General features: G+C 33.6%; 3 protein-coding genes across 4 annotated transcripts; all 3 read right to left on the bottom strand.

The window, feature by feature from the left end:
• Window positions 1-2,476: 2,476 nt before the first annotated feature.
• LOC122279141 (ATP-dependent zinc metalloprotease FTSH 10, mitochondrial-like) lies at window positions 2,477-8,797 on the bottom strand. Of its 2 annotated transcripts, none has more exons than XM_043089519.1 (8): window positions 8,524-8,796; window positions 8,181-8,412; window positions 7,989-8,060; window positions 7,554-7,687; window positions 6,040-6,519; window positions 5,155-5,922; window positions 3,975-4,202; window positions 2,477-3,186 (listed from the first exon to the last, which is right to left on the bottom strand). In XM_043089519.1, exons 1-8 carry the CDS (start codon window positions 8,581-8,583, stop codon window positions 2,698-2,700), a joined length of 2,463 nt encoding a protein of 820 aa, XP_042945453.1. In that variant the 5' UTR covers window positions 8,584-8,796; the 3' UTR covers window positions 2,477-2,697. The 2 variants fall into 2 exon arrangements, with proteins under 2 accessions (XP_042945453.1, XP_042945454.1); XM_043089520.1 differs by having other exon boundaries at window positions 3,046-3,186; window positions 3,902-4,202; window positions 8,524-8,797.
• Window positions 8,798-10,984: 2,187 nt separating this feature from the next.
• On the bottom strand, window positions 10,985-13,999 carry LOC122279143 (probable WRKY transcription factor 49). Its single transcript, XM_043089521.1, has 3 exons — window positions 13,606-13,999; window positions 13,336-13,482; window positions 10,985-11,621 (listed from the first exon to the last, which is right to left on the bottom strand). Exons 1-3 carry the CDS (start codon window positions 13,851-13,853, stop codon window positions 11,123-11,125), a joined length of 894 nt encoding a protein of 297 aa, XP_042945455.1. The 5' UTR covers window positions 13,854-13,999; the 3' UTR covers window positions 10,985-11,122.
• An 8,431-nt stretch (window positions 14,000-22,430) lies between these two features.
• Window positions 22,431-24,837, bottom strand: LOC122278337 (protein FAR-RED ELONGATED HYPOCOTYL 1-like). The gene is made up of 4 exons (XM_043088532.1): window positions 24,623-24,837; window positions 23,289-23,600; window positions 22,952-23,196; window positions 22,431-22,857 (listed from the first exon to the last, which is right to left on the bottom strand). The coding sequence occupies exons 1-4, from the start codon at window positions 24,658-24,660 to the stop codon at window positions 22,784-22,786; spliced, it is 669 nt and encodes a 222-aa protein (XP_042944466.1). The 5' UTR covers window positions 24,661-24,837; the 3' UTR covers window positions 22,431-22,783.
• Window positions 24,838-25,700: the final 863 nt, after the last annotated feature.

Raw genomic sequence — 25,700 nt, forward strand, 5'->3', positions numbered from 1 at the left:
ATACTTTTACTACAATTTTTAAAAGATATTTGATTTTTATAATATTTTAATGTGATTTTAATTATATTATTGATTAATTCTTTTATAATATAGATCATGTTACTTATATCTTCTATTAGAGCATTTATACTATACATATATATATATATATACACGCGCGCGCGCAAATGAAAACCTCATAAATGAAAACTTCAAAAATCCCACAAATGATTGTCCAGTAATTAATGGTGGCATTGGAGAGTATTGCCTTGGATTTAGGAGTGTCAAATCGTGTTAACGGGTCATATAGGTCAACCTTAAACCGACCCGTTAAGCTTATCGTATCAAAATTTCAAACCCTAATACGACCCCTTAACATAACGGGTCGTGTCATGTCAACTCGTTTTGACCCATTAATAAATATTACGAAATATGTTTTTTTTATAAGTAAATAAATAAATTAAGAAAATATTACGAAATAGGTTAATACGACACAATACAACTCATTTTAAACTATTTATATAAATGGGTTGAATAGGCCTGAAATTAACTTTTTTAATCTGATTAAATTTAGTATAATTTTATATAAATATTAAAATTACAATATCTATAAAAATTATAAAACTAATTATAAATCCAAAACTACAATGCAAATAATAAAAATATCGAAATTAAAATTCTAATAATTTTATTTTTAGATATAAGAGTATAATTGTAACTTTAACTTTCTTAATGTGTCGTAACGGATCAAAACGGATTAATCCGTTATCAACTTGTTAAGTAATTGTGTCTTAACGAGTTAATCTATTTTAATCTAAATTCATTAAAATTAAATTATAATTTATTATTATCGTATCGTATTCTTATTAAATTAACAAATTGTGTGACATGTTATCACTCTTACTTAGTCTGCTTTCCAACAAAAGGCCGATAATGGTTGGTTTTCTGAGCAAGCTTTTGCTGATCTCAAAAGCAACTCAATTTCGTCCAGAATGATTTCCAGGTAGCCCACACTGACCCCCGTTAGCTATACAACAGCCTGACAAAACGATGTCCCATCAGTCCCTCACAAATAAATATGGAGTCAGCATCCAACGAATTTTTGTGCGCTTTAAAAGATATGCACCTATGTTCCTGTGACATGTAGATAATACAACCCTATAAAGAAATATTTTTTTATTTATTTTTTTAGATTTTGTCATCCTATTGCCTTCATCGTATCAGTATATGTGGTTGAAAATTTCAAAATTGAAGATAAAAAAAATAACATCGTTATAAAATTTAAATTAAAAATCATAACCAGCATGCCAACTTGTGGATATGGACAATATGCTTTAGTCTAAACAAGGCAAAGATAAAGGGAAAAAGAGAAGCGTTCGATGGCCCAATAACATTACTAGCAATGCTTACCTCCGTGGCATATCTATCCTGAGATTTGTTTCAACTGTAAGGTGATACGAGGTGAATTGAAATGATTTATAAATTTAATAAAAATATTATAAAATTAAAATATTATTAAAATATAATTTTTTAATATAATTTTTGTTTTAAAATTTAAAAAAATTAAATTATTTTTTGTGTTTTGTTTTTAAAAATTTAGAAAAATTATAATAATTAAATAAAAATATTAAGTATTTGAAATTAAAAAATATTTATATTTATAGTATTTTAATACTAAGATAAAATGGAATAAGAGAGAAAGATCTCTTTATCCAAATCAAGGTAAAGGTTGCAAGATCCAGTCAGCCACATACAATCATCGACTTCATTTGCAGCCTATCGTGATGAGTAGGATATATTATCACATATATCATATAATTGAGTGAATAGAGGATAGGTTCAATTCTATAATTGAACGCAGCAATATTACTTATTTATTTATGAGGTTGAGAGACTTTCCAAGCAGTGTGGGTTCTGTTGGATTTCAGTGGAAGATCAAAGCTTTTAGGCCCTTGCTTTGACAAGACCCCTATGGAATCATACCGCACACCACATTATGATTATGCGCCCACACAACACAACACACGCATATATACATTTGTTTTATTTTAAGGGCGACTTGCACACCACTAGTTTGTTTCAACGTTTGAATCACATTCAGGAATGTCCAATTTAGTTTAATGACAGCAGCCACCCAGTTGTTCGTGACCTTAAAATGGCATACGATCATCAAGCAGCAACAAAAGCACATGTGGGCAGCGTTCATCTTGTATTAAAGGAGTAGAGGACAACGCAACAGAGTCAGAGTCAAATGTTCCAAAAAAATAATTCAAAGAAAAACAGAAGGCATCACCGTATCCACCAATTCCTTCACAAAAGCCGCTGAAAAATGTAGTCCACTTTGTATATTCACAAGATAAATCATTGTCCCAAACACTTTCTCAAATATGTGAATCCAACAAAATTTAAAGCTATAATTCACACTGCACATAGTCAACATTTATTAATACTGTGGGATCCACGCATTTTGTCAATCTCTCCAAATTGTGAAAACATGTTTAGGAGGTAAAATTGTAAAAATTTATCATTCAAATAATTTCAATTTGGTCTTTGCCAATTATCTTCAGAAGATTCAAAAGCAGGCCGCTTTCCTCCCTCTAATAATTTCGCACAAGATTTTTACAAGTTGGTTCCAATTCAGAAGGTGTCTAATTATCGATTTTAACTTCCAGTCAAAAAAGAAATTTATTATTTATATAACCGCAAACCTCTCCAAGGCTATGCAGGCACCACGTCTGGTTCCAAAGGTGGTGGTGATCTGCCATCGTCCACTGTCCCACCCTCTGTGGTGGGGCTCTCTTTACCCTCCTTATCTTCTTCTTGGAACCCTTGCTTAAACCTATCATAATTTGTGGGCTCGTTTGACTGGAATGGGCGCTCTCCTAATACTCGAATCAAGTCATCTTGATGAAGGACCTCCTTTTCAAGCAGAAGCTCCGCAATCTGAGCAACATGCTCCTTATGCTTCTCTATCAGCTCAACAGTGCGTTCATAGGCCTTAGCCACCCACTCTCTAACTTCACCATCTATGATTGCGCCAGTCTTGCTGCTATAGGGCTTGGTCATCTCAAATGTATCCTCCCTTTGAGGGAAAGAAAGAAGACCCACCTTGTCACTGAAACCATACACCGCAACTTGAGCGTAGGTCATCTTGGTCACTTTCTCCAAGTCATTCTGTGCTCCAGTTGAGATCTTTCCCAGCAAAACCTGATCCATGTGAAAGAAAAAAAAAAAAAAATGAGTGCCACCATTAATTGAATCAATCAGCAGTCTATTTTATGGCCAGACAGCCTAGTTTTCTAGGTTCAACAAACAGGGTGATCATCCAATAAAACCTAATAAATATCTTGTACCTTTCGTGATGAAAAAGCCCATGTATTTGGGGCAAGATTTAATGCATTTCACAATGCTCATAGGTGTTTGCAATTCGAAGGTAGAGACCATTGTCCAAAATTGCATTCCAATATTATACTTAATTAAATGTTGTGGCAATCACAATATGACTTCCCTGTTTAACTTCCATTTACAAGTAATTCACAAAATGGACACGCCATCAGTTTTAAGCTGCAAGGAAACATAAAATTCAGGAAACAGAACTTTAATCCCCTTGCCATTCTTCTGCACAACTTTCAACTCTTCACACACACACACACAGAAGCGCATGTCAAGTTCTAAGCAGTGTCTATTGCGAAGACGTCAATGGAAAAAAGAAGATTAGAATCTAGTATATTTCCAGCAATTGAAGTCCACATTACTGTGTCTTCAAAGCAATGAAAATGATCAGTATCTATTGGTAGATAAGCACCACATGTTTCTGCAGTCCATGGAAGAGTTGAAGCTAAACTAACATTTGAAAATCTCGAATAAGAGAAATTTAAAAGAAAAAACATTGAAGCAATGTCATCGATAGATCAATATTTACCATTTCTAAGCAAGTCCCTATTCACTCATCCATAACGAGGTGGAAAGTATGGAAAGGAGATCTGTAAAATCACCTGCTCAGCAGCTCGACCACCAAGGGTCATGCAAGTCACGTCAAAGAGCTGCTCTTTTGTCATCAATAGATTTTCATTGGGAACATACTGTGCAAACCCCAGGGCTGCAGTACCACGGGGAACAATGGTAACTTTAAGCAAGGGTTCTGCATGTTCCAAGAACCAACCAGCAACAGCATGACCGGACTCATGGTAGGCAACAGTACGACGTTCCAACTTGCTTATTACCTGCAGACAAATGAAGAAATGGTTCACATATCTTGATAAATGAGAATTTTGCATCAAACATCAAATTAACAAGGTCGTTTGCACACAGAATTTATATAGTCCATGCCCCCAATTTTTTTTTTTTTTTTTCTATGTAAGTCCATGCCCAAATTAATTGATGTATTTGGCAGTTAATGAATTATCCTATATTAAAATCCCTTCAGACAGCTTTAATGGCCATAAATCCCAAAAGCAAAATTCCAACACTGGCAAAGAAAAATGTAGACACCATTTACAAGAAGTAAACGCCAACCAACCAGGTTAAAATTCCTGAAGACTGCTTTAATTAAGAGAGAAAAAAATTGCTCCTATCGTTGGCATCTAATATCCAGAACTGAGAGTCCATAAACAAATTCATGAATTATAAGGTTCTTTTGGGTAACTGCCAAAATTAAGTTTGCGTTTCTAATATGTACAGGAAAGCCAGTCTTTTATGGGTAATAGTTTCGTTGCCAAAACCCATTCAATGGATCCTAACGCTTATGATTGTTGCAAAATTTTAATGAACTAAATCCAAAGAAATTAAGTGAAACAAAGAGATATGGTCTTCTTCCATTTAAATTTCATTTGCACTTTGAAATAAGTAAATAAGATTATGCAGTGACTTCAAATTCCCACAAAGGTGTCTTTTCCATTAAACTATAATTATGAGTTCTAGGTTCAAGGGCAGATTTTACCAGGTATGCTTAAAGTGACAAACTAATTGGGAAGACTCCTAACAAATAAAGTCAGGATAACATTAAAGCAATTTAAAATTTTCCTTTGGAGATTAGAGAAACATTTGCACCCAAAACCAACTGCTCTTTTTATTCAGCATACATCAATCACACCAAGTATATGGAAAAGAGAAATAGTAGTGTTCTAAATAAAAATAAAAATAAAATAAAAAGAGCACAAGTGAGATAAAGTTTACCTTGTTCTTCTTCTCCAAACCACCTATGACACGGTCTATAGCTGCCTCAAAATGCTCCATAGTGATCTCCATGCTCTCATTCCTTGCAGCAATCAAAGCAGCTTCATTGCAAACATTTGCAATGTCTGCTCCAGCAAATCCAGGAGTAAGAGCAGCAAGCCTTTGAGAGTAAAATGATGGCTCATGATCCAGTTTTAGCTTCTTCAGATAAATTTGAAAAATCTGTTGACGACCTTTAATATCAGGTTTATCAATTGTAATTTGACGATCAAACCGACCAGGCCTCAAAAGGGCTTTGTCCAAAATATCAGGCCTATTAGTGCCAGCAAGTACAACAACCCCAGAAGTTGTTCCAAAACCATCCATTTCCACAAGCAATTGATTGAGAGTACTTTCGCGCTCATCATTGCCCCCTGAGAAACCTCCACGGCCCCTAGCCCGACCAATTGCATCAATCTCATCAATAAATATTATACTTGGTGCACATTGCCTTGCCTCTTGAAATAAGCTTCTAACCCTTGATGGCCCAACACCAACAAACATCTCCATAAAATCTGACCCAGAGATGGACAGGAAAGGAACTCCAGATTCACCTGCAGTTGCCTTTGCAAGAAGTGTCTTCCCAGTGCCTGGAGGGCCCACAAGAAGTGCACCTTTTGGAATTTTCGCTCCCAACTCCTCATATTTCTTTGGATTCTTGAGAAAGTGAACAAATTCCATGATTTCCTGCTTTGCCTCATCGCATCCAGCTACATCATTGAAATACACCTGGACACCATATAGGACATCAAAGTGAGTGAATTGAATGTTGATATTACTGTGACAAAAGAAATAAGATAAAAGCAGTATGGTACCACAGATCAGAGTAATGAAACCAGGGCTAACCTTGTTTTTCGCATTCTTGTCCAGTTTTGTTATATGAGCTTTCCCTATGTTGAAAATTCCACGGCCGCCTTTTCCACCAGGACCACCACCCAGTCCACTTTGCATTCTTTTCCCCATGAACCACAGGGTTCCTAAAAGCAATAATGTTGGTGCTAACCTCAACAATTCTTGGAACCAATTCACCTGAGATACATATGTGACAGGAACATAATCATGTGGGTCCATTCCTAATGCTTCCTGCGCTTCCTCCAGCTTCTCCTCAAAAGATTCAACACTTCCAATGTTAAAGTAGTATTTAGACCGGCTTAAGTTTCCTCTAGCAGGATTACCATTAATTGGACTCTGGACGTCTTCATTGGTTAGATCTTTAGTACGTGGCGAGCTCCTCACATATACTTTAGCCACTGATTTGTTTTCAACAACAATGCGATCCACTAGACCAGGTTCAAGTAGCTTATTTTTGAACTCTTGAAAACTAATCTGAGGAAAACATCAACCAGTGAAAAAAAAAATACAAGGTATAAAATAATAAAATGTAACCAAAAGACACATCAAGAATTATTTTATTTATTTAATAAGTAAGGGAAAAACAAACAAGATTCAAGATCATAAAGTTTCTATCTTCACCCATAAAGTGTATGATCATGCCACTTACCTCTTTGCTTCGGGCAATAACAAACAAGTCAATAATCAGGTTGGGTTTTAAATCTCCTGGAATTGCAGGAACTTTCCTAGGGTTTCTTCAAAAAATCAAGCAAGGACTTCAAGAAAACAATGCTGATTGGTATTTGCAGCAGTTATCCAGCGTTAGGGATTGGTTTTCTTGAAGAACATCAAAAGGGATTGCTACCAAAAATTTCCAGACTCACAGCAGCCTCTGTTTTCTAGTTTCCAGGCCATAAAATCCTTTTAATGAGACCTGAAAATCCTAATAATAGGGCTGTACATATTTATCTCAGTTTCTTTTGAAAAGGGGTTTGAGCACTGGCATTGAATTATCCTAATGCCAGTGAAATGCAAAATTTAACTCATTTTACATAAAATTTCCTGCATTGGATTATCCAACTGCAAATTATCACGAATTTAACAGCCAAGAAACAAATGGGTTTTGGCCAGAAAATTCTTGGGCTTATCCATATATTTATGGGCTTAAGGGCCAAATCTACTCCATTTTTAATCTAGGTCCATAAATTCATCTCCAATCTGATCTCCTCAAATAACACGTACGGGCTAGGGCCCAATAAAATAATATTCCTTTCTAGCTTTAACAAAATTGGGCCCGTGGTCTGAACTTATAAATCCTATAAAATTTGGGTCTGAATGTTACATGGACGGAGGCATAGATATTCAGGGTGTTACAATAGCAAAGAAGTGTAATGTAATATGAGTCACAAATTACTGCAGCGATCAATTTCAAATAATGGTAATTAGCCAAAGGCAGCAACTTGAGATGACCTACATATCTATTAGAAACCAATAAATCAACCGCTGCAACAATACTGAAAAATTAGGACCTGCTTCTGATCATTAGGAACAGCAAAAAGTGATGAAAACATAAAGACAATGATCCCCAATGGCCCAAGTGCATTTAGGAGCATCCTCCTCAAGTTCTCCTGCGAATTGCCATGATCACCAGTATTTGAGTCCCCTGGAAAATTAAGAATTAAAAAAAAGAACATCTTCAGACTGCAATGACAATTTAGCATCAGAATTAAAATTAAAAATGTGAAAAATAAAAGAAGAGGACCAGAAGCAAATAGATAGCATCCAACGAAAAGTGAAAACACAGCTGTACTCAAGATATCACTAGTATGAGGCTGTACATTAAATTTACAGTCCAGATATCACATTTAGTTACCATCACCGTCATATATAGGATATCATACATCGCACAGCTTCCGTTTGACACATCAAATTAGCGAAAACAAGGCCAAATAATGGCAGCATACCTTTAGACTCAGATTTCTGTTCATTCGCTTTTGGAATTTCCTTCTTTTCCTTGGGATAGTAATTCTCAAACTCTAAATTAAAAAATTATGCAAAATTAAAATACGGATGTGTAATCATTCAAAAATAAAAATAATAGCGAAAATACAATAGAAAGAAAATTGAAACACTAAAAACGGACGTTATCGTCTTACTTTTCTTCTTGGGCGCGTCGCTGGAGAAAAGGCGCCGAAGCCTAGGGTTTGCGAGGACGGAATTGAAATTCGATAAGAACGAATTCGAAACGAGCTGCTTCCCAGCTCCAACGGATGTTATATAACCCCTCACAAGCCCTAAACCGCCATCGACGCGTGAAATGCAAGCATTGCCGGTCGAGGCCAAGAGCGAATCATTCGGTAACACAGTCCTCCCACTGGAAATTAAATGCTGCACATCAACAAAAAATAAATAAATAAATACACATAATTAATCATCAAAAGAGATATAAAAACAGGTCCAAATTGAAAAATAAAATAATAAAAAAATAAAGGAGGTTACTCTTTGGTATGAGGACCGAGCCGAGCGACGCAGAGAGCGTCCAATTCTTGAGAAAATCATTTTATCGAATATGGGGACATGAATTGGTTGAGGCTAGTAAAAGAGAGAGTATTGGAATCTGTTTGATTATTGAGAAAATTCTTCAGTCGCTAGGGCAACGCTACGGATATTGAAATATAAATAGAATGCATTTACCCGAAATGGATACGAGGGAGCAGAGAGGGAGGGGGGGAAAAGGAAGTGCTGTGGTAACCGGAATGGGAGACCGCCTCTGTTTGGATGTAAAATTTAAATAACGCAAATAACCTTATTATGGTAAATATATTTTGTTTTTTAGTGTGGTTATTCTGGTCATTATACCATTGATACACCGGACAGAAATTTCAAGTAAATGGGCCTGAGTAATGAAATTGTTTTGACATGATGGCTCTTAGTTTTGTAAGAACGGCCCACTCCATTCTTTGTATAATAATTTTGATTATAAATTTGGCGTTTCACATACTCATATCATTTTTATTTTATTACAATTATATGGTATTATTTATCAATTTTTAAATTTTTTTAAAATAAAAAATTATCCTAATACGCCGAAAATGTCTTATTTTACAAATAGAAATGTTAGTTTCGCATTTATCATTAATAATTTTAAATAAGTTTATGAAATTCCTGATTACTTGGATTAGGATGATTAAGAAAGACATATCATATATAGTAAAAATGTAGTTACAAGTATAATCGTGTACTAATATATTCACTAATTTATTATGATTGATCAAAAATTAAATGTTATTAAAATAATATTAATTTAAATTTTAAATATAAAAAAATTAATATTAATATGTATATTAGTGTTTAACTTTATTTAAACATAATAAAACTCTATCATAAAAGTCCGCCGATATTTAATGCAACTTGTTTGAGATTTTTGGATAATGTGAACGTTATATGCGCATTTAATTTTATATTAAATCCTTCCAAGCAAACTTCTCAATGCCAAGAGCTTATGGCATGATGGCATAAGATGTTAGTCTGTTTAATGTTTTATTTTCTCTTATTATAAATAATTTTTTTTTTATCAATTTTGTATTTTGTTGGATTGTCTCGTTAATTGTTTCCCTATACCTTTTTTTTTAATTACATTTTCTACCAACAAAATTAATAAGTATCGACTATCGATGATCGTGACACTGCCCTTTTTATCTTTATCTTGTTCTCTCTAGATTCTCCAATAAGTTAAGCTAGGCTAATGAATTATCCTTTTTTAAGGTCACTTGCAAAAGGAAATTGTAGGATATTCTCAAAATTATAAAGAGTGTTTGAGATAAAAATAAAAAATACAAATAAAATACAAATTTATAGGAAATTCCTATCACACTTGAAAGATAACAAAAGTAAATATATATTAGGAATTGTGTCCGCTCCCTATGACTGCTCAAACTTACCATTCGACATGGCATGCCACGTTGCTAGTTATTATAAAAAAATCAAAAAACAAAACACGAGCAGTCAACCACCCTCCCTTCCGTTGCCGAACACTGAAAATATGAAGAAAAATCAAAGGAACCAAACTCCAATGATTTTCTAAAACCATATGGAAAAAAAAAAAAAACTATTTTTTAAAATACACTATTTAATTGTTGGGAAGGGGGAGATTGGGAGATTGCCCCCGACAAAATACACTGGTCCAAAAATATCGTTGGAGACATGCATGATTGGTTGCTCATGATCTTTGGGGGCAATTATTCATGGCTCTTCTATTTGACCAACACCACTACCCTAGCTCGAGTACGTAACTGCACCATGTAGCGATCTAGTATCAACTCCGGCTCTGGCTTAACAATCCCATTGGCAATGATAGGTGGCAGCGACAATGAAAGAACATTCTGACTGCCCAATTTCTTCTTCAAACATCAGACATGAAAAATTGAGTGAACCCTTGCTTCAGGTGGGAGGTCCAATTGGCCACGATGCCAATTTGTTCCAATATCTTGCTTCAGGTGGGGGGCGAGAACTTTAAATTTCGATGAGTGAGAATGGTCTGCTGCCGTACTGTTAAGGTTGTAAACGCAGGTACACAAAATCCCCAATTTCTAACTCCCTCTATGTTGATCACTTCAAACTTGCAAATTTCTTCATTCTTTCCTGTGCAGATGTCAAATTTTGTTGAAATAGGTGACTAACGTCCCGTTTAATTATTGAACTGAGTTAAGATGAGTTGAGGTCTTTATGAATAATAGTAAATTAAGATAGTGAAGTGAGTTTTATAGGAAACACGTAAGATGAGTTTAAATATATTTAGATGTTAAGATGAATTTAAATATATTTATAAGAAATTGAAAAATATTGTAGGTCTCATGTGTAAAAAGGTATTGAGTTGAAAAGGATTATGGATCCTACAAGTTAAGAAGTTTTGAGTTAAAATAAATTTATTGAGTGAATTTCTATAGGAACGTCCCACTTATATCCTTAACAATAATTCTCTTTGAAAGGTACATATAAATGATCCTAAAATAATGCATTGTTCTTAGATCAAATTATTAAATCCACATTAAAAACATAACCATAAATGTTTACTGGATTTTCACCCATACAATAATATCTAATGCTCGATGCCTATATTAAAACATGTAGAAGAAAGAGCAGCACATGACCAGAACGGAGGCGGTGAAGGAGGAGGAGAAGGGTAAGACGAACAAGAAGAGTAATTTGGGGATGTATTATTGTTGAGAGGATTTGGAATCATGAATGGCATGACTACATCTTCAAGCAACCCTTGTGTGACCATTCCTTCCGGGTCCCGTTCCCGGGGACACTCCAAAGATGTTCTTAAGAATAGCTGCTGCTGCTGCAGATCAGGAGGAGTAGTAAGATCTGCTGAGCTTTCTTGGAGTTCCTGCTGTATTTGCTGGGTTTCATGTGTCTTCTTGGCCTTCTTGATGGTTGGATTAATAGGCTGGGATTCAGCAGGTATGAAGTGTGGGTAGGCAAAGTGTAAGTGGAGTCCTTCGTAGGTGACGAGGAGTGTTTGTGGGTCCTCGCTCGACCTCTCTACCTGCTTCTTTGCATTGCACCACGGGTTGGTACACCTGTAATAGCTTCTGTATACCATAAAAACTCACATATTAAGAAAAATGAGAAATAGAAAACCTGTTAAATGAGAACATTCATCGTTTATATTTGTTTCATTTAGGTTATGCTGCGTAATACAAGCTTCTACTTTGTTTCCATTCTGTCAGAAAAATGATACTAACAAATATTAAAATTAGCATACTTCTTTGACATCTTTAATTAAAGTCAAGTGAATAATGATTGTGTAATACCTTATACTTGAGTGATAGCGGTAGGCAATATATGAGATCACACGTTATTTAAAAATGAGAAGTTCTTACTTTTTATAATAAGACAAATAGAACTTAAATATATTATTGACTAGTCATTTTAAAATATTCGCTCACATGTGAGTTAGACCTATGTTACACATTAAAAAATAAATAAAAAAAAAACAAAATAATAGGTTTTGTTATATAAAATGAAACCATTTTATTTTATATAATTATTACAATTTTTTCAAATTTTTATCTATTATCTATCACAAAGTTATTCCAATTATTGTTGCAGGTACGTGCTAGCAGATAATGCAGAAGGAGACAGTAGTTTGTATCATTTGATAATGAACATGACAGAAATAATTTCCTTAATTTGTTTGTGCCAGAACCAATATAGATTAATTCAAAAAATTTTAACTGCATATATATATATCACGTGTTTGGCTTCCAACAGCAAAGACAACATCTAGCCCGTTTACCGAGGTAGATGCCGATTTATACAGTAACGTCTATTTGACCCAATGGAAAACATTTTTTTATAAAAATAAAACTATTTTAAATACAAACAGATTTATATAAAAATAATTTATATAATTAAAAAATATAATCTTATAAATTAATATAATATAATGTAATTCGTTAAATTATAAATTAAATATAATAAATTTTATTAAATTATATCAATTTATAAATTTATTTTTATATATATTTGACTTAATAATTATAAATTAAATATAATAAATTTTATTAAATTATATCAATTTATAAATTTATTTTTATATATATTTGACTTAATTACATCGTCATAATGATAACAAGATAAAAGGCAGAAAGGGTGCGGTCCCGATGGATACTCTATGGCAGTGCCTACTTTTTACAGCGCAAAAATAAAGACGACAACAACTAGAAACAGAGCTTGCTATGTATCGTACCTAGCTCTTGCTCTTTGCCTGCCCAAATTTAAAAAGATTTAAGGAAACGTTTGGTGGTTAAAGTAATCTTAATTTCTTTTAAATCAATTATTAGTAGAATGATCTATTATTTTTTTAATTTTTTATAAAAATTAAATTCTTCTTAATTTATTTCATACAATTCAAACCTATATTTCAATTTATTTATGTTTAAATATATAAATTTATAAAATATTACTATTCATAGAATATTAATATCAGGTTTAAAACCCAAAAGTCATTAAAATCACTTAATTTTAAAGGAAAAATCTAGTTACAAGTAATTCTGCATACCAATACGTATATCTATCCAATGTGATTGATCAGAACGTAAATTTTATTAAAAATAGTATCAATTTAAATTTTAAAAATAAATATATAAATATTAATACACTAAATTTTATAAATAAAAATAAAAATACTAGTACGTAAATTTGTTTATAAGTAATAAAACTTAATTTTAACACTTTTTTTTTGGTCATCCTGTAGTCAAGAAAGTGATGATAAGAGAAAATAAAGGCTGAGGAGAAAGATACCTAGGATGTGGACTATTCTTAATGGCTTTCTGACCGTACTTCCTCCATTTATATCCGTCATTAGCCATCGCATTACCGTAGCTCTCGACTTTCAGTGTGTTCTTATTCCCAACCTTGTTCAGGCCTATTTCCATTAACGCAGAAATTCTGCAACAGAAATTATGTAAACATGTCATGATCAGACGAGACTCGAATTCTACATAATCTTACGTTTTACAATTTTTTTTTATAAAGAAAATGTTTTGAAGGGATCGAGTCCAAACTTCAAACCTGGGCTGTGAAAGTTCTTGGTGTTGGTGATCCTTTGAAGTCGTCGCGGAAAATGCATCCTCAAGATCTTCAGATATTGTTGACTCCGAGTAGACAGGACTAGTGGAGATGAGTCCGTTCATAATAGCATCTTCGGCCGTTTCGGTGGTCATCTCCGGTAGCAGAAAGAAAGGAGACTGATTGTCGAGAAGCTCTCTAACGAGTTCATCTTCCAACCCATCCGGCCACGTCGCAGTTAGTTCCTCCATTGTTATCCCTATCTAGGAAAACTAATGTCCCAGCCCTGCCTTAAAAATAGGAACCAAGTTTAGTGTCACTTGAAGAAGAAGAAGAAGAAGAAGAAGAAGAAGAAGAAGAACGATAACAAAAGAATCTAAGGCAAGATCTTGAGAGAGAGAGAGGGCACTGTGCTATCCACTTGGTTGCCTGATCTTGACTTTAAAAGTAAGAGTTGATATGTTTCTGTTTTGTCTGTATTACGCGTTGACTTTGGAGTTAGTTGCGCACAAAGGTTGAGAGAGAGAGAGAGTGAGAGTGTGAGAGAGGACATTGTGCTGTACACGTGGTTGCCTGATCTTGACTTTAAAAGTAAGGCTGTAAGAGTTTATATGTTTCTGTTTTGTCTGTATTCGGCTTTGACTTTAGAGTTACTTTCACACAAAGGTAAATATTAGACTCAGATGAAATTTAGTAAGATCTTTGTCAAGTTGATGGTTCAGTATTGATTTTAATCAAAGGCTGGAGTCCATACGTTGGTGATATATATGAATGCTGAAATACCAGAGCTATAGCTGTCATCAATGTTTTGTAGTACATATCTGTGACTTTGTTGCATACTCTGTATTTTCATATGGTGTCTTTCTGTCTGTCTTCTTATTGTGTTCTGATATGGGATAGATCGATGCATTAAGATGGAGTACCACAGCCAAAGTCAGCCACTAAAGAACTAACGCTAGATTCCTTCAAATTATCTTTTGATTTTTTTTTCTTTTGTCAAGTGGTATCAGTTCTCCCTTCAGCTTGAGATTTTTTAAGATAATTCGATTAAAAAAAAAAAAACTTGGTTTTGGGAATTGAAGTTATATGGGAATTTACAATTCAATTAAGATTGATTATCACGAGTTGGGATATTAGATGAATTACTAAACCGTTGAACGTTCAATATTCAAACCAATCTTAAAAACACACTCTCTTTGGGAGAATGGTAGATATACATATGATGTCCATTTAATAATGAACTTTTTCCAATATGTTATTGTTAATGTAAGATATACATATGATGTCCATTTAATAATGAACTTTTTCCAATATGTTATTGTTAATGTAAAATGAGTGTGTTGGAATATGCATATGACAAACCTAGTTCAATTGAGTGGTAATTTCTTAGGTGATGATTGGTTGAAGAAAATTGACAAAAAGACAAAGAAGTGGCATCAGCTCAACATTCACTCATCAGTAACTTGAGTAAAGGCCATATAGAAAGTTTGCTTAGCATGTGCTTGACTATTCGCTCGAGCAAACACCAGACAAAAAGTTTGTTTGATACTCACTTGAGTGAAACTTAGGCAAAAAGTTCGCTCGACACCTACTCAACCATTCACTTGAGCTAAAGATCAGATAAAGAAATCACTCTATGTGTGCTTGAACAAGATGTTTACTCAACACTTCGTGCAACACTCACTCGAGCAAGTGTTTAGAAATTTGATTTTGACTAGATTTAAGTGACGTGTTCAAAAGTTTCTATAAGTAGATTGGCATCAATACTGATTGATTGGCATCATTTTTCAATAGTCCAGTAAAATTGAAAAACACCTATTTAACACCCCCGAATTAGGTGTTATATTAGATTAGAACCACTTATTTTTAGTTATGTTCAAATAATGAATAAAAAAAAAAAAAGAAATTGGGAACTTTTGGAGCTCTATGGCACTTGCAGACATTATTGGATTGCTATAATTCTTAAATTTATGCTTGGTTTGGTTTCATAAACTTAATTTTAGAACCATCTCATCTCATCTCATCTCATCTAATCTCAACATCTAAATATCAATCAAATATAAATATTTTTCAATTTTAAATTTTTAACTTTTTTATCTAATCATTACCTAATCATTATAATTTTTCCAAACTTTCATACAAAATACAAAAAAACAACTCAACTTTATGAAATGTCAAAATAAAAATAATATTAAAAAAATTATATTTTAATCCTATTTTAACTTTGTAATTTTTTTATTCAAAATTTTCTCTTTCATTTTCCCAAATCCCATAAAAATATTAAATAAAACCATTTCAATACTATTAACAAATTACTTTATTACTATTCACATATTTCTTATTTCATCAGTATAACCAAACGAGATCAATCTCCTTAACAATCTTATGGTAGAGTAATGCAAGTAGATCGATGCTTGACCCTATCTATTAACCAAAGGTGATCGACAAGGTATTGTTCCTGCAATCTTTTTTACTTAATTCCCATCTCTCTCTCTCTCTAACATTTGACAGCTTATTTGAAGTGAACCTTTTCATGCATGACCAACATATATAAACATGCATGGCATCTGCGGAAAACATCCATGAACAAAAACTGACTTGCATTGCAGGGAATGAAGTGGTCAAGAAAATCCATGGAATGCTGGAGTCCTCAATATAAATACATGCATCTAATTAATTTAGACAACATTAAATCAATTTTATAAGGTATCATTTGGATAGTTAACTAAGATGAAATAGGTTGAGATAAAAGATAAAAATTGAATAAAATATTATTATAATATTATTAGGGGTGTTCAACCGGGTTTTGGATCGGGTATCCGAGTATACTCGGGCTGGAATCCGGATTTAAAATCTGGACCGGGTTCCGGCCTAGTCATATCCGGGTTATGACCCGGTCTGAAACCCGGATTAATCCGAGTTTTTACAATCCGAAAATCCGGGTTCCGGATCAAAACCGGGTTTTTATCGGATCAAATCCGCCGCAATACTTCTTTCTTGGCATAAACAAGCAATACTTACTGGGAGATGCAGAGGAGGGTCTTGTAGGAGGAAGATGAGCATTTTGTTGAATATCGGATCGGATTGCTGGTAGCAGTCCGAACAGGGCTGGCATTGGAGCCAGTTGATGTCACTACCAGTGTCGAGGACCATGTAGAAGGGCTTGGGCGGGCTTCCCACACCCACGCGCGAGAAGTACTCGCCGCTACCCTGGCTCGTCCCGGACACGATCAGAGTGGACAGGTCCTCAGGGCGAAGCTCCGTCTTCATGGGTTCAAGATCCGACTCACTCATGCCGTCGAGGGATACCTGGAGCTTGGTGCTGAGCGATCTGACTCGGGCTGAGTCGCGCTCGAGTCGAGAAAAAATGAGGAATGCGTGTGTAGCCTCCTCCGTTAAGCCACGGGAGAGAGCCAAGGGAAGTAAAGAAACAACTAGGGCGACGAAAATGGCGAAGAAGCTGCAGAAAAAACTAGAAGTAGGGAGGCGAAGGAGTTCATCGTATTCGTAGAGCAGAGATCGAGAGAGAGAGGGGAAAATCAGAACGGGGCGGCGCTAGAACTAGGGTTTTTTTTTTTTTTTGGTTTATAAAACCCGGGTACCGGGTTTTAAACCTGGATCCGGATTTAAAATCCGGTACCCGTACCTGATTAATCCGGTTTTTCAAATCCGGATGCCGGTCCGGATTTGACCCGGGCCGAAAACCGGAACCAGAATCCGGGTTGGGCCGGATAAAATTCGGCCTGGATGAACAGCCCTAAATATTATCTTTTAAAATTATTATTATTTTAGAATTTAAAAATTTTGAATTATTTATTATATTTTATGTATATATTTAAAAAAATGGTAATAATAAGTAAAATAAAATATTTTCACAAAAATTACATGATCGGTGAGTATCCATCAAAATTCCTTTACACATGCTGCACTGTATGATATAGCCAAGAAAAAATCTACACAATCTCCCAACATCTCAACACCCCACCTTTTTTTTAATTTTTATTATTTTATTTTTTATCAAATATTTAATATATAAATAATGAATAAAATAATTAAATTAATTTAAAAAGAATAAATTCAAAAAAAAAAAAATTAAAAAATTAAAAAAATATAAAATATTAGGATGTTGAGAGATTGTGTAGTAAAACCTTATAGCCAATTGAGAATGCCGTCTTCAGTTTGGTTGCCTCGTAGTGCGGGGAGGAAGGGGTATCCTATTAGCAATGTTAGATTTTATGGGTTGGACAAATATCTCACACTTATTTTAAAATAAAATAGAATATGATATTAAAAAATTTAAATTTTTATGTAAATTTTATATTTATTCATATTTGAAAAATGAAATGTGTACAATCATTCTGTATCCAACGGTCGTCGTGTCTTATATATCCTATATCGGCTTTGACTTTGTGAATGCAAGATAGCCAATAGCAGGCCACTGCGACCGACCCTACTGCTTAAAAGGACAATGCAGTTGACTGTCGGATTGTATATGGCCTTAGGTTGTCTGCTGTGGCGTCGCTTAGCGACGTGGGGGCATGTTGAAAGACCAAAATCTTGACAATAATAATAATAATAATAATAATAGGGTAGAGGTAGGTTTATTATCTTATTACTATTTATTTATAATTTATGTGTATATTAAGTTTTTTTATTTTTTTAAATATTTTTTTAATATTTTTAATCATTAAAAAAAATTAAAAAAATATATAACTTTATTAATATCTACTTTCTTAATCATTAAGTAAAATAAAAACTTATACAAAAAATTAAATAAAAAAAATAATAGATAAATAGTAATACAGTAATAATGTTATCATTTTCCATAATAGTAAGAAGGGAAGGAAAAAAAAGTCAACACAGTTGCATGTGGTGGCGAGGTGAGGTCGTGTGAGGATGAGGTCCCACGTGTCGGGAATCACGTGTGTGGAGGACGGAGCGCGCGCGGTTCGAGCTGTCCATGTCCCTGATGGCTGACGCCTGCTACTGCATCAGAGAGCCCCGGCCCCATCCATGCACAGAAAGTGACGGTTTTAACTAACCCGGTCTTTAGGGGCAAAAGTGTCCGGAGGTATTTTATTCTTCAAAAATTTTACGTATAAACATTTTTATATATTTTTTTATAAATTTTATTTATATAATAAAAAATATATAAAAATGATTATATATAACAGAATTCTTAATTCTTTCCATCTTCCTCCTTTGGCATCTTCGAAAATAGACAGCAACAATTTCCTCTCTTTCCTTATAAAGAATATTGTTTTTCATGCTTATTTCATCCATTAAGTTGTTATAAATCATGTTACAATTTTCTCTTATTTTCTTTCATCAAGATCTTCTTGATTTTTTTTTTTATTCCACAAAAATAAACATATAAAATAAGTTCCGTGCACACATCTCATTTACGAGTAAAATGAACCATATCTCAAATAGCTATATGGCTGTTCACTCGGGTTTTAAACAGGATATTTGGGAATACTTGAGCCGAAACCTAAACCGGATTATGACCTAGGCCAATATTTCGATGAATCCAAAAATCTGGGTACCGAGTTGTACCCAATTTTTTTTTTTAAATTATATAAAAATCCATTTTCAGTTTAAAAACCTGATTTTTTTTTTTAATAAAAGCTTATATTATATTAAAGACTTTTCAAGAAAAATTCATATTGAAGAGCATAATTCCCTTTATGTAAAAGTCTATATTTATTAATAAAAATATTGAAAATCATAATTTTTTTATAGAAGCCTATATTTTATGGAAAATTTTTCTAAGCCATGTTAAAAACCATAATACTAACATTATTCAGAATAATAAAAATATATAAAAATGAAAAATTAAAATACATGCAATCCACTACATATTACATTATTTTGTTATTTATACATTACAATACAAAATAAAAAATTACAAGATATGAATTACAAAATCATTAGCATGGTCTTTTCCATCAATAATTAATCTCACACTGAGTAGTAATTTCAAGTGATCTAAATGAAAGAGATCCTGTAAAAAATAAAAGTTTTGAATACTTAGAAAAACTGTGTAGTCTTTAATCTCAAACCAAAATTGTAATGCAAAAATTGTTGATGAGACCAAAACTCACCTAAAATAAATTACAATTCTTCCATTTATAGAATAGTATAAATTACATTTCCAAACTATATTCCTCGCAGCTTATAACAAAAGGAATGACAAGTCAACAACAATTCCCAACACTTCATTAGAAAGACAAAAACACTAGGTAACAAAAGGAAGACACTCAAATAAAAAATCAGAGATGTCAGATCCAAAGCTTTTGGGAATAAAAATGCTACCACCAAACAATACATTTGATCACTCACAACATGCTTAAAAAGGAATCCAAGTCACTAAACTTGGACATGTTTATGCCAAGTAAACAAAGTTTCCCCTTCAAGTTCAAGGTGTTGTTGCATTCCACATCATATAAAGAAAACAATAAATAATTTCTTTCATTATTTTAGAAATTTGCTTCCAATCTGAACTAAAGCTTCCCTTGCACGTTAAACCCATGATCTTTGTGTGTTAAATAACTTGCTAGGTGCTAAAAAAAAGAAAAAAAGAAAAATAAAACTTGTGTATAATCCATGACTCTTTTAAAACTTAAGTGGAAAATAAATAAAATGTCAAAATTAACCTTTCATTTCCAAAACATGATTAAAACATTTCAAATTAATCTGCAGTTGACTCCTCTGTCTCTTTGAAGATTGCTTGGATTGAGGGCAACCCCTAATGGTTAAGCTGGCATTTGTCATAGTTTATGCAGTCCATTGCCAAATTAAATTAGGAAGAATATCGTTAGAAGAGCAAGCAAATCTAGGGTGACATTACCTTGACTCCATCACTTATTATGTAACAAAACAAAGATGTGTAATGCATAATTTTTAAGGTATTATACTATAATACACCTCCAACACTTAAGTGATTGATCCCTTATCCTCTTCAACCACTCCCCTTGTATAATTTAGATCTATGTCGCTGTCTTGATTGCTTCTAAATAAGCTATCCCAAAGTGGGCATTTAAGACTCACTGGCATCATTATCTTATTTTTTGTTTTTCTTCTGCATACAAATATCACAATCTCCACGAATCAAAAGCTATAGAACTCAAAAAGAAAAGACAACCCATATTTTAAAAAAGAATAGATCGAACAAAAGTTTTATTTTCATTTATTTCTTCATCAGATTTCAGTTTGCTGCCAAACCTTACTTGTACAAACAAAACACATTTGCAATCAAATTGCTTTTTTTCCGTAAATTGTACCATATTGAAATGGGTATAATGTACCAAACATCCAGTTAATGAATGATTTATATGCAAAAAATTTGAGAGCATTTCACCATTGGATAAAGCTTAGAAGCCTAACACCAAAAGATGCCTCAATCTCAAAATTTGTAGCATCTCCTTTCACAAACACTGCATGACTAAGAGTAGATCTAGAACAAAAAATCAAAAATAACTCAAAGTCACATTTTAGATCTAAGAGTAGTAGGCCGGTACTCATTAGAGGAAGGTTAGGGTTTCGACACTTAACAGTTCAACCCTCATCTTCCCTATCTCAAAACTTATCACAAAATTCAAAACCCATGACAGAAGCTTATCATAAAATACCAAAAACCATGTTTATAAATGCCCAGAGAGAGAGAGAGAGAGAGAGAGAGAGAGAGAGAGAGAGAGAGAGCATAGAGAAAGTGATTTTCGTTTGGGGGGTGTGACTAGGGCACTAGGAGTTTGGATATCACATTTTCTTTTTATTAAACCCGAGTACCTGGTTTTAAATTCGGTACTCGGATGTCAAAACAACATCTAGGCCAAATATGTGGTTTTTTGAATATGCGGTTTTTGGTTCGGATGCAGGGTTTTGGATTGAGCTACACTCGGGTTGAAACTCATAACTGTAATCGGGTTTTGGGCCGGGCAGGATAAAACCTGGGATGAACAATCCTACAAACAGCCTCTACCATCGCCTTCACAAATTACAATTCTTTTAGAAATCAAGATTATAATTGATTGGTCGCGCGCTTCATTCTAATAAGATGCAAATAAGAGATACATTTAAACTTAAAAAAAAAAGAGATACATTTAAATTATATTATAGTTTTAATTCTATGCTCTAATATAATGATAAATTATCACTTGTAGAGACAAACTTAATCATGTAAATTATATTTTACCATGAGAGAGAGAACAAGCAAGAAAAAAAAAAAAATCTCTCTCAATTGAAAAAGTCTATCTCTTTGGAGAACTGCGTCGGTTACATAATTAACATTTAGGATTATCAAGAAGAGTAATCTTATATACAGTTATGAAGTGGACAAGAGCCATACAGTCACTTTTAAAAAAAAAAATAAAGTCTACTATTAAAAAATTCATTTCTTTTTATGTAAATCTAGTATTTATTCATTTTTTTTAAAGTGATTGCATAACGCTTGCATACTCACGATTGTAAGTATCATTCAGAGACCAATATGGACGATAACAAATGATAGAAAAGAGAGAATTCTCCACAAGGGGTGCGGAGGAAACCACAGTACGAACAGTTTACAAAACAGCAGACAATGACTATTTTTCTATGAGCAATGCTACATACAGTCGTGAAATTATAAACGCCGCGCAATCACTTTAAAAAAGAGTAGGGTTCACGATTAAAAAGTTAGTTTTTTTTTTCATGTGAGTCCCATATTAATTCATTTTTTAAAAGTGACTGTACGTCGCTTGTACAATTACGACTGTAAATATCATTTCTCTTTTTCTAAACACGCATTACTTATAGTACAACCCCACATAACTGCCACATACAACACTACATAAATGCTATATATGCACCTATTCAGTTGCCACGTATCTACATAGTCACACATATGGTAATGGTTAACATTATAACTGCTAGTCTAAAAATAACCGCTGTACACGATCTTGGGCAGGCAAATAACTGTCCTCTATTACACAATAACTCCCATTCTCCATGTCCACACATTTCCAAAAGCTTTGGGGTCTATCAAGTTAGCCTCACATTCAGCTTCGAAGAGGATCGTACGTTGGAATGGGATGGTTACAAATAACAAGCTGTTTTACATGATTTTCATGATAACAATCATAAGACTCGAATGTATATGCAACAAAGATATTTAGAAATATACACGCTTTCAGTTAAACTATTGCTACAGCATAAGCTTGGAAAAGAACTGCTCGAATTCTTGATCGATGGTTTCTTTCCTAATGCCTGGTTGAGCATCTGCATAGTGCATACAAACGATGAAGTTATTTCTCCACCCACTCAGTTAATTATTCTCACATGTACACTTCCAATATATTAATTCCTAAATTACCTTGGCCTACAGTCCATCTTCCGGATGAAAGAACGTACATATTTGTTGGGTTAATCCGGTGGGATAAGAGTATGTCTTCAAGTTCGTTATCTGTGGGCTGTTCAATGCAGTTGTTTCCATATCCAGAGCTAGTGTAATCTACTTGATCACAGAAATCTACGAGGTGCTCCTCAAGATTCTGAAATGCTTGTAATTCATCATGATGGCTAGGATGCTCTCCACTCAGAAATGCAAGTTTGTCTTTTCTGAAACCAGAAGAGTAGTTGGCATATTTGAAACTATTGCTGTCACATTTAACAGATGAAGTTGAGGGCCTATTGAAGTTTGTTTTACATACTTTAATTGGACTTTAGCTTCACCATATGAAGACGTTGCAGAGTCGGAATCGCCACCAAAACTATTGCTGTCTTTCCCTGATTCAGGTTCTGCCCCATAATCCATGGCTGCTCCTTCTGTTTTCCCAGTTATTATGTTAGGAAATATGCTTTCTACCTCAGGATTTTTGTCAAACACAAAGACCGGTTCAGAAGCAAAGCTGCGATCCCAGCATTTATGCTTTGGTATAGGAAAATCCAATTGCCCTGCCTGTAATTTCCTTTTCTTGTTCGAGTCAACAGTGTTATTCTCGAGTCCTTTATTGTCATGGAAGCTGAAAAGTAAAATTGATATATTTAAGAGGAAATAAGAAAGGGCTGTGAGGAAGGCTAAATATTGCAACAATTTTGTCAAAACATTTTTAAGGCAATAATGCACATAACAGAACCTCCTTCCATCTTTCCTAGCTCAGCTTTTCTTAATCCTCATGTTCATCCCATACTTAGTTTGGGAACTGCACAAAAAACTAAGGCCTGAAACAATCCCTAAGGAAAAACAATGACCATGGTCTAATTAAGATAATATTTTTAGTGAAGAACCTTCAGTTACAAGCACTAATCTTTTTATCTCCTCTCAGTAATCCATTAGTCTATTAGCCCATGTCAATACTGTGACCTAAAAAGGTTCCTCCATTGACAGTTTTTAAAGAAAACGTTAAAGTCCATTAATCAACCCAGAAGCTGCTATAGATCACAAACCACCAGATGAACATATGGCAGGCATATAAGCAATCAAACTGCTCCTTCTAGCATTTACTAGTGGTCATGATTCCCAAGGCATTTGATTTTGGTTTTTCTATATTGGTCCAAACATAACATTGAATCATGGTTTCAAACAATATCAATGATTTGGCAGTTACAGTCTCACTTAATTGTGTCTAAAAATCAGGATGTTTCTAAAAAAGTCTTGCTAGTTTCCTTCAAATGTGTTATCTTGGATACAATTTTCTTCAATAATTAAAAAACAAGCAAATATCTAGCAAAACTTAAGAAGTTTCAGGAGTAATATAAAGTAGTAGATGAGATCCAATATTTTCTACACATATTTACTTCCTCAACATCCAATTGGTTACTTTCTAATTCTGCATCAGGCAAAACTAAGGAGATTATTCACTCCGAAACTAACAACTTCAAGCTGATTTTAACCAATATATATAGACATTAATATATAAAAGCTGGAGCTGGGTCCGAAAGCGAATCCACAAACTCAAGAAATTCACTAGCTCAAACAAAAAGAAGAACTTCAATGATTAAAAAAGAAAGAAAGAAAAAGAGCTAAGAAAAATCAAGAACTAGCCTGTAAATTTCAGATGGGTTCTCCTTATCTTCTCTCATCAAGACCCAGAAAAGGAGGGCGAATGATCAACGAGCTTCGGAGCTAGTCAGTGATTCACTCCAGAGTGGTTATTCCCCTCTCTCTGTCTCTCTCTCTCTCTATTCAAGATGTCCGTGAATAGTGAAGCTATATCATATCATATTATCACTAGCCACTCGCAACCCTCTAAGTCCATAGGGCGTGAGAATCACGAGCGCAGGTGGACTGAATCGTGCAATGCAGGTATCGGAATACAGCGTAAATCAGCGCTGACTCAAAATTTTCCATCCTCGTCCACGTGAAATTGCAACGAGGTTCCGCTGAGTTGGATAACCTTTAAAAAAAAAAAAAAATTATAATTGTTTATTTATTTATTTATTTATTTTTAATAATTGTTTAATTTGATTGATTGGAAAATATATGTGGTTGCAATAGTAACATTATATTGAATATATAATTTTTAAAATATAATTTTTTCCTTTTTACAGTATCTTCTTGGAGCTCCCAAGTTACATGGAACTAAAATCATTTCGCCGACACCATACATCTCCCCACACTTGGGACTTGAATATGTTATCCGGAATTCTGATTCCCCCAGTTTTATACAGACTTTTTTTTTTTTTTTAAGTAAATAAGAAATACTTGAATCATAAAAACAAAAAATAATATCATAAATTAATGATGCAATATGTTAGATTGTGAAGTAATTTTTATAAATTTATTTTTATATAATCCCTTTATATCTATAATAATTTTACGAGTAAATATACATACTTTTTTATAGGCTAAAAAAAGTTTCTTAGGTCTCGTTTGGAATTTAGATTGAACTGAGATCAACTTAGTTCAGTTTGTCTAATTTTAAACTAAATTTAACATCTAAACACCCAATTCTTAAATTACTAAATTTATCTCAACTTAAAACCTATTTACAGGTGAAACCTACAATATTTTTCAATTCAACACATATTTACATGTGGGACTTACAACATTTTTTAAATTATCATAAATACATCTAAACTCATTTTAGATAGGCCTTACAAAACTCATTTCATCATCTCTA

The sequence above is a fragment of the Carya illinoinensis genome, chromosome 10 (assembly GCF_018687715.1).
Source record: "Carya illinoinensis cultivar Pawnee chromosome 10, C.illinoinensisPawnee_v1, whole genome shotgun sequence".
NCBI lineage: Eukaryota > Viridiplantae > Streptophyta > Magnoliopsida > Fagales > Juglandaceae > Carya > Carya illinoinensis.

What these genes read in the sequence shown, in the direction of transcription:
- LOC122279141 (XM_043089519.1), bottom strand. Translation starts at nt 8,583, where the DNA reads ATGATTTTCTCAAGAATTGGACGCTCTCTGCGTCGCTCGGCTCGGTCC. An exon ending in CTCGGTCCTCATACCAAAGA is followed by an intron (nt 8,413 to 8,523) that starts GTAACCTCCTTT and finishes GTTGATGTGCAG; the next exon opens with CATTTAATTTCCAGTGGGAG. An exon ending in ACAGAAATCTGAGTCTAAAG is followed by an intron (nt 7,688 to 7,988) that starts GTATGCTGCCAT and finishes TTAATTTTCCAG; the next exon opens with GGGACTCAAATACTGGTGAT.
- LOC122279143 (XM_043089521.1), bottom strand. Translation starts at nt 13,853, where the DNA reads ATGGAGGAACTAACTGCGACGTGGCCGGATGGGTTGGAAGATGAACTC. An exon ending in CAAGAACTTTCACAGCCCAG is followed by an intron (nt 13,483 to 13,605) that starts GTTTGAAGTTTG and finishes TTTCTGTTGCAG; the next exon opens with AATTTCTGCGTTAATGGAAA. An exon ending in AAGAATAGTCCACATCCTAG is followed by an intron (nt 11,622 to 13,335) that starts GTATCTTTCTCC and finishes TATGGTATACAG; the next exon opens with AAGCTATTACAGGTGTACCA.
- LOC122278337 (XM_043088532.1), bottom strand. Translation starts at nt 24,660, where the DNA reads ATGAGAGAAGATAAGGAGAACCCATCTGAAATTTACAG. An exon ending in AACCCATCTGAAATTTACAG is followed by an intron (nt 23,601 to 24,622) that starts GCTAGTTCTTGA and finishes TTTACTTTTCAG; the next exon opens with CTTCCATGACAATAAAGGAC. An exon ending in GAAGCTAAAGTCCAATTAAA is followed by an intron (nt 23,197 to 23,288) that starts GTATGTAAAACA and finishes TTCTGGTTTCAG; the next exon opens with AAAAGACAAACTTGCATTTC.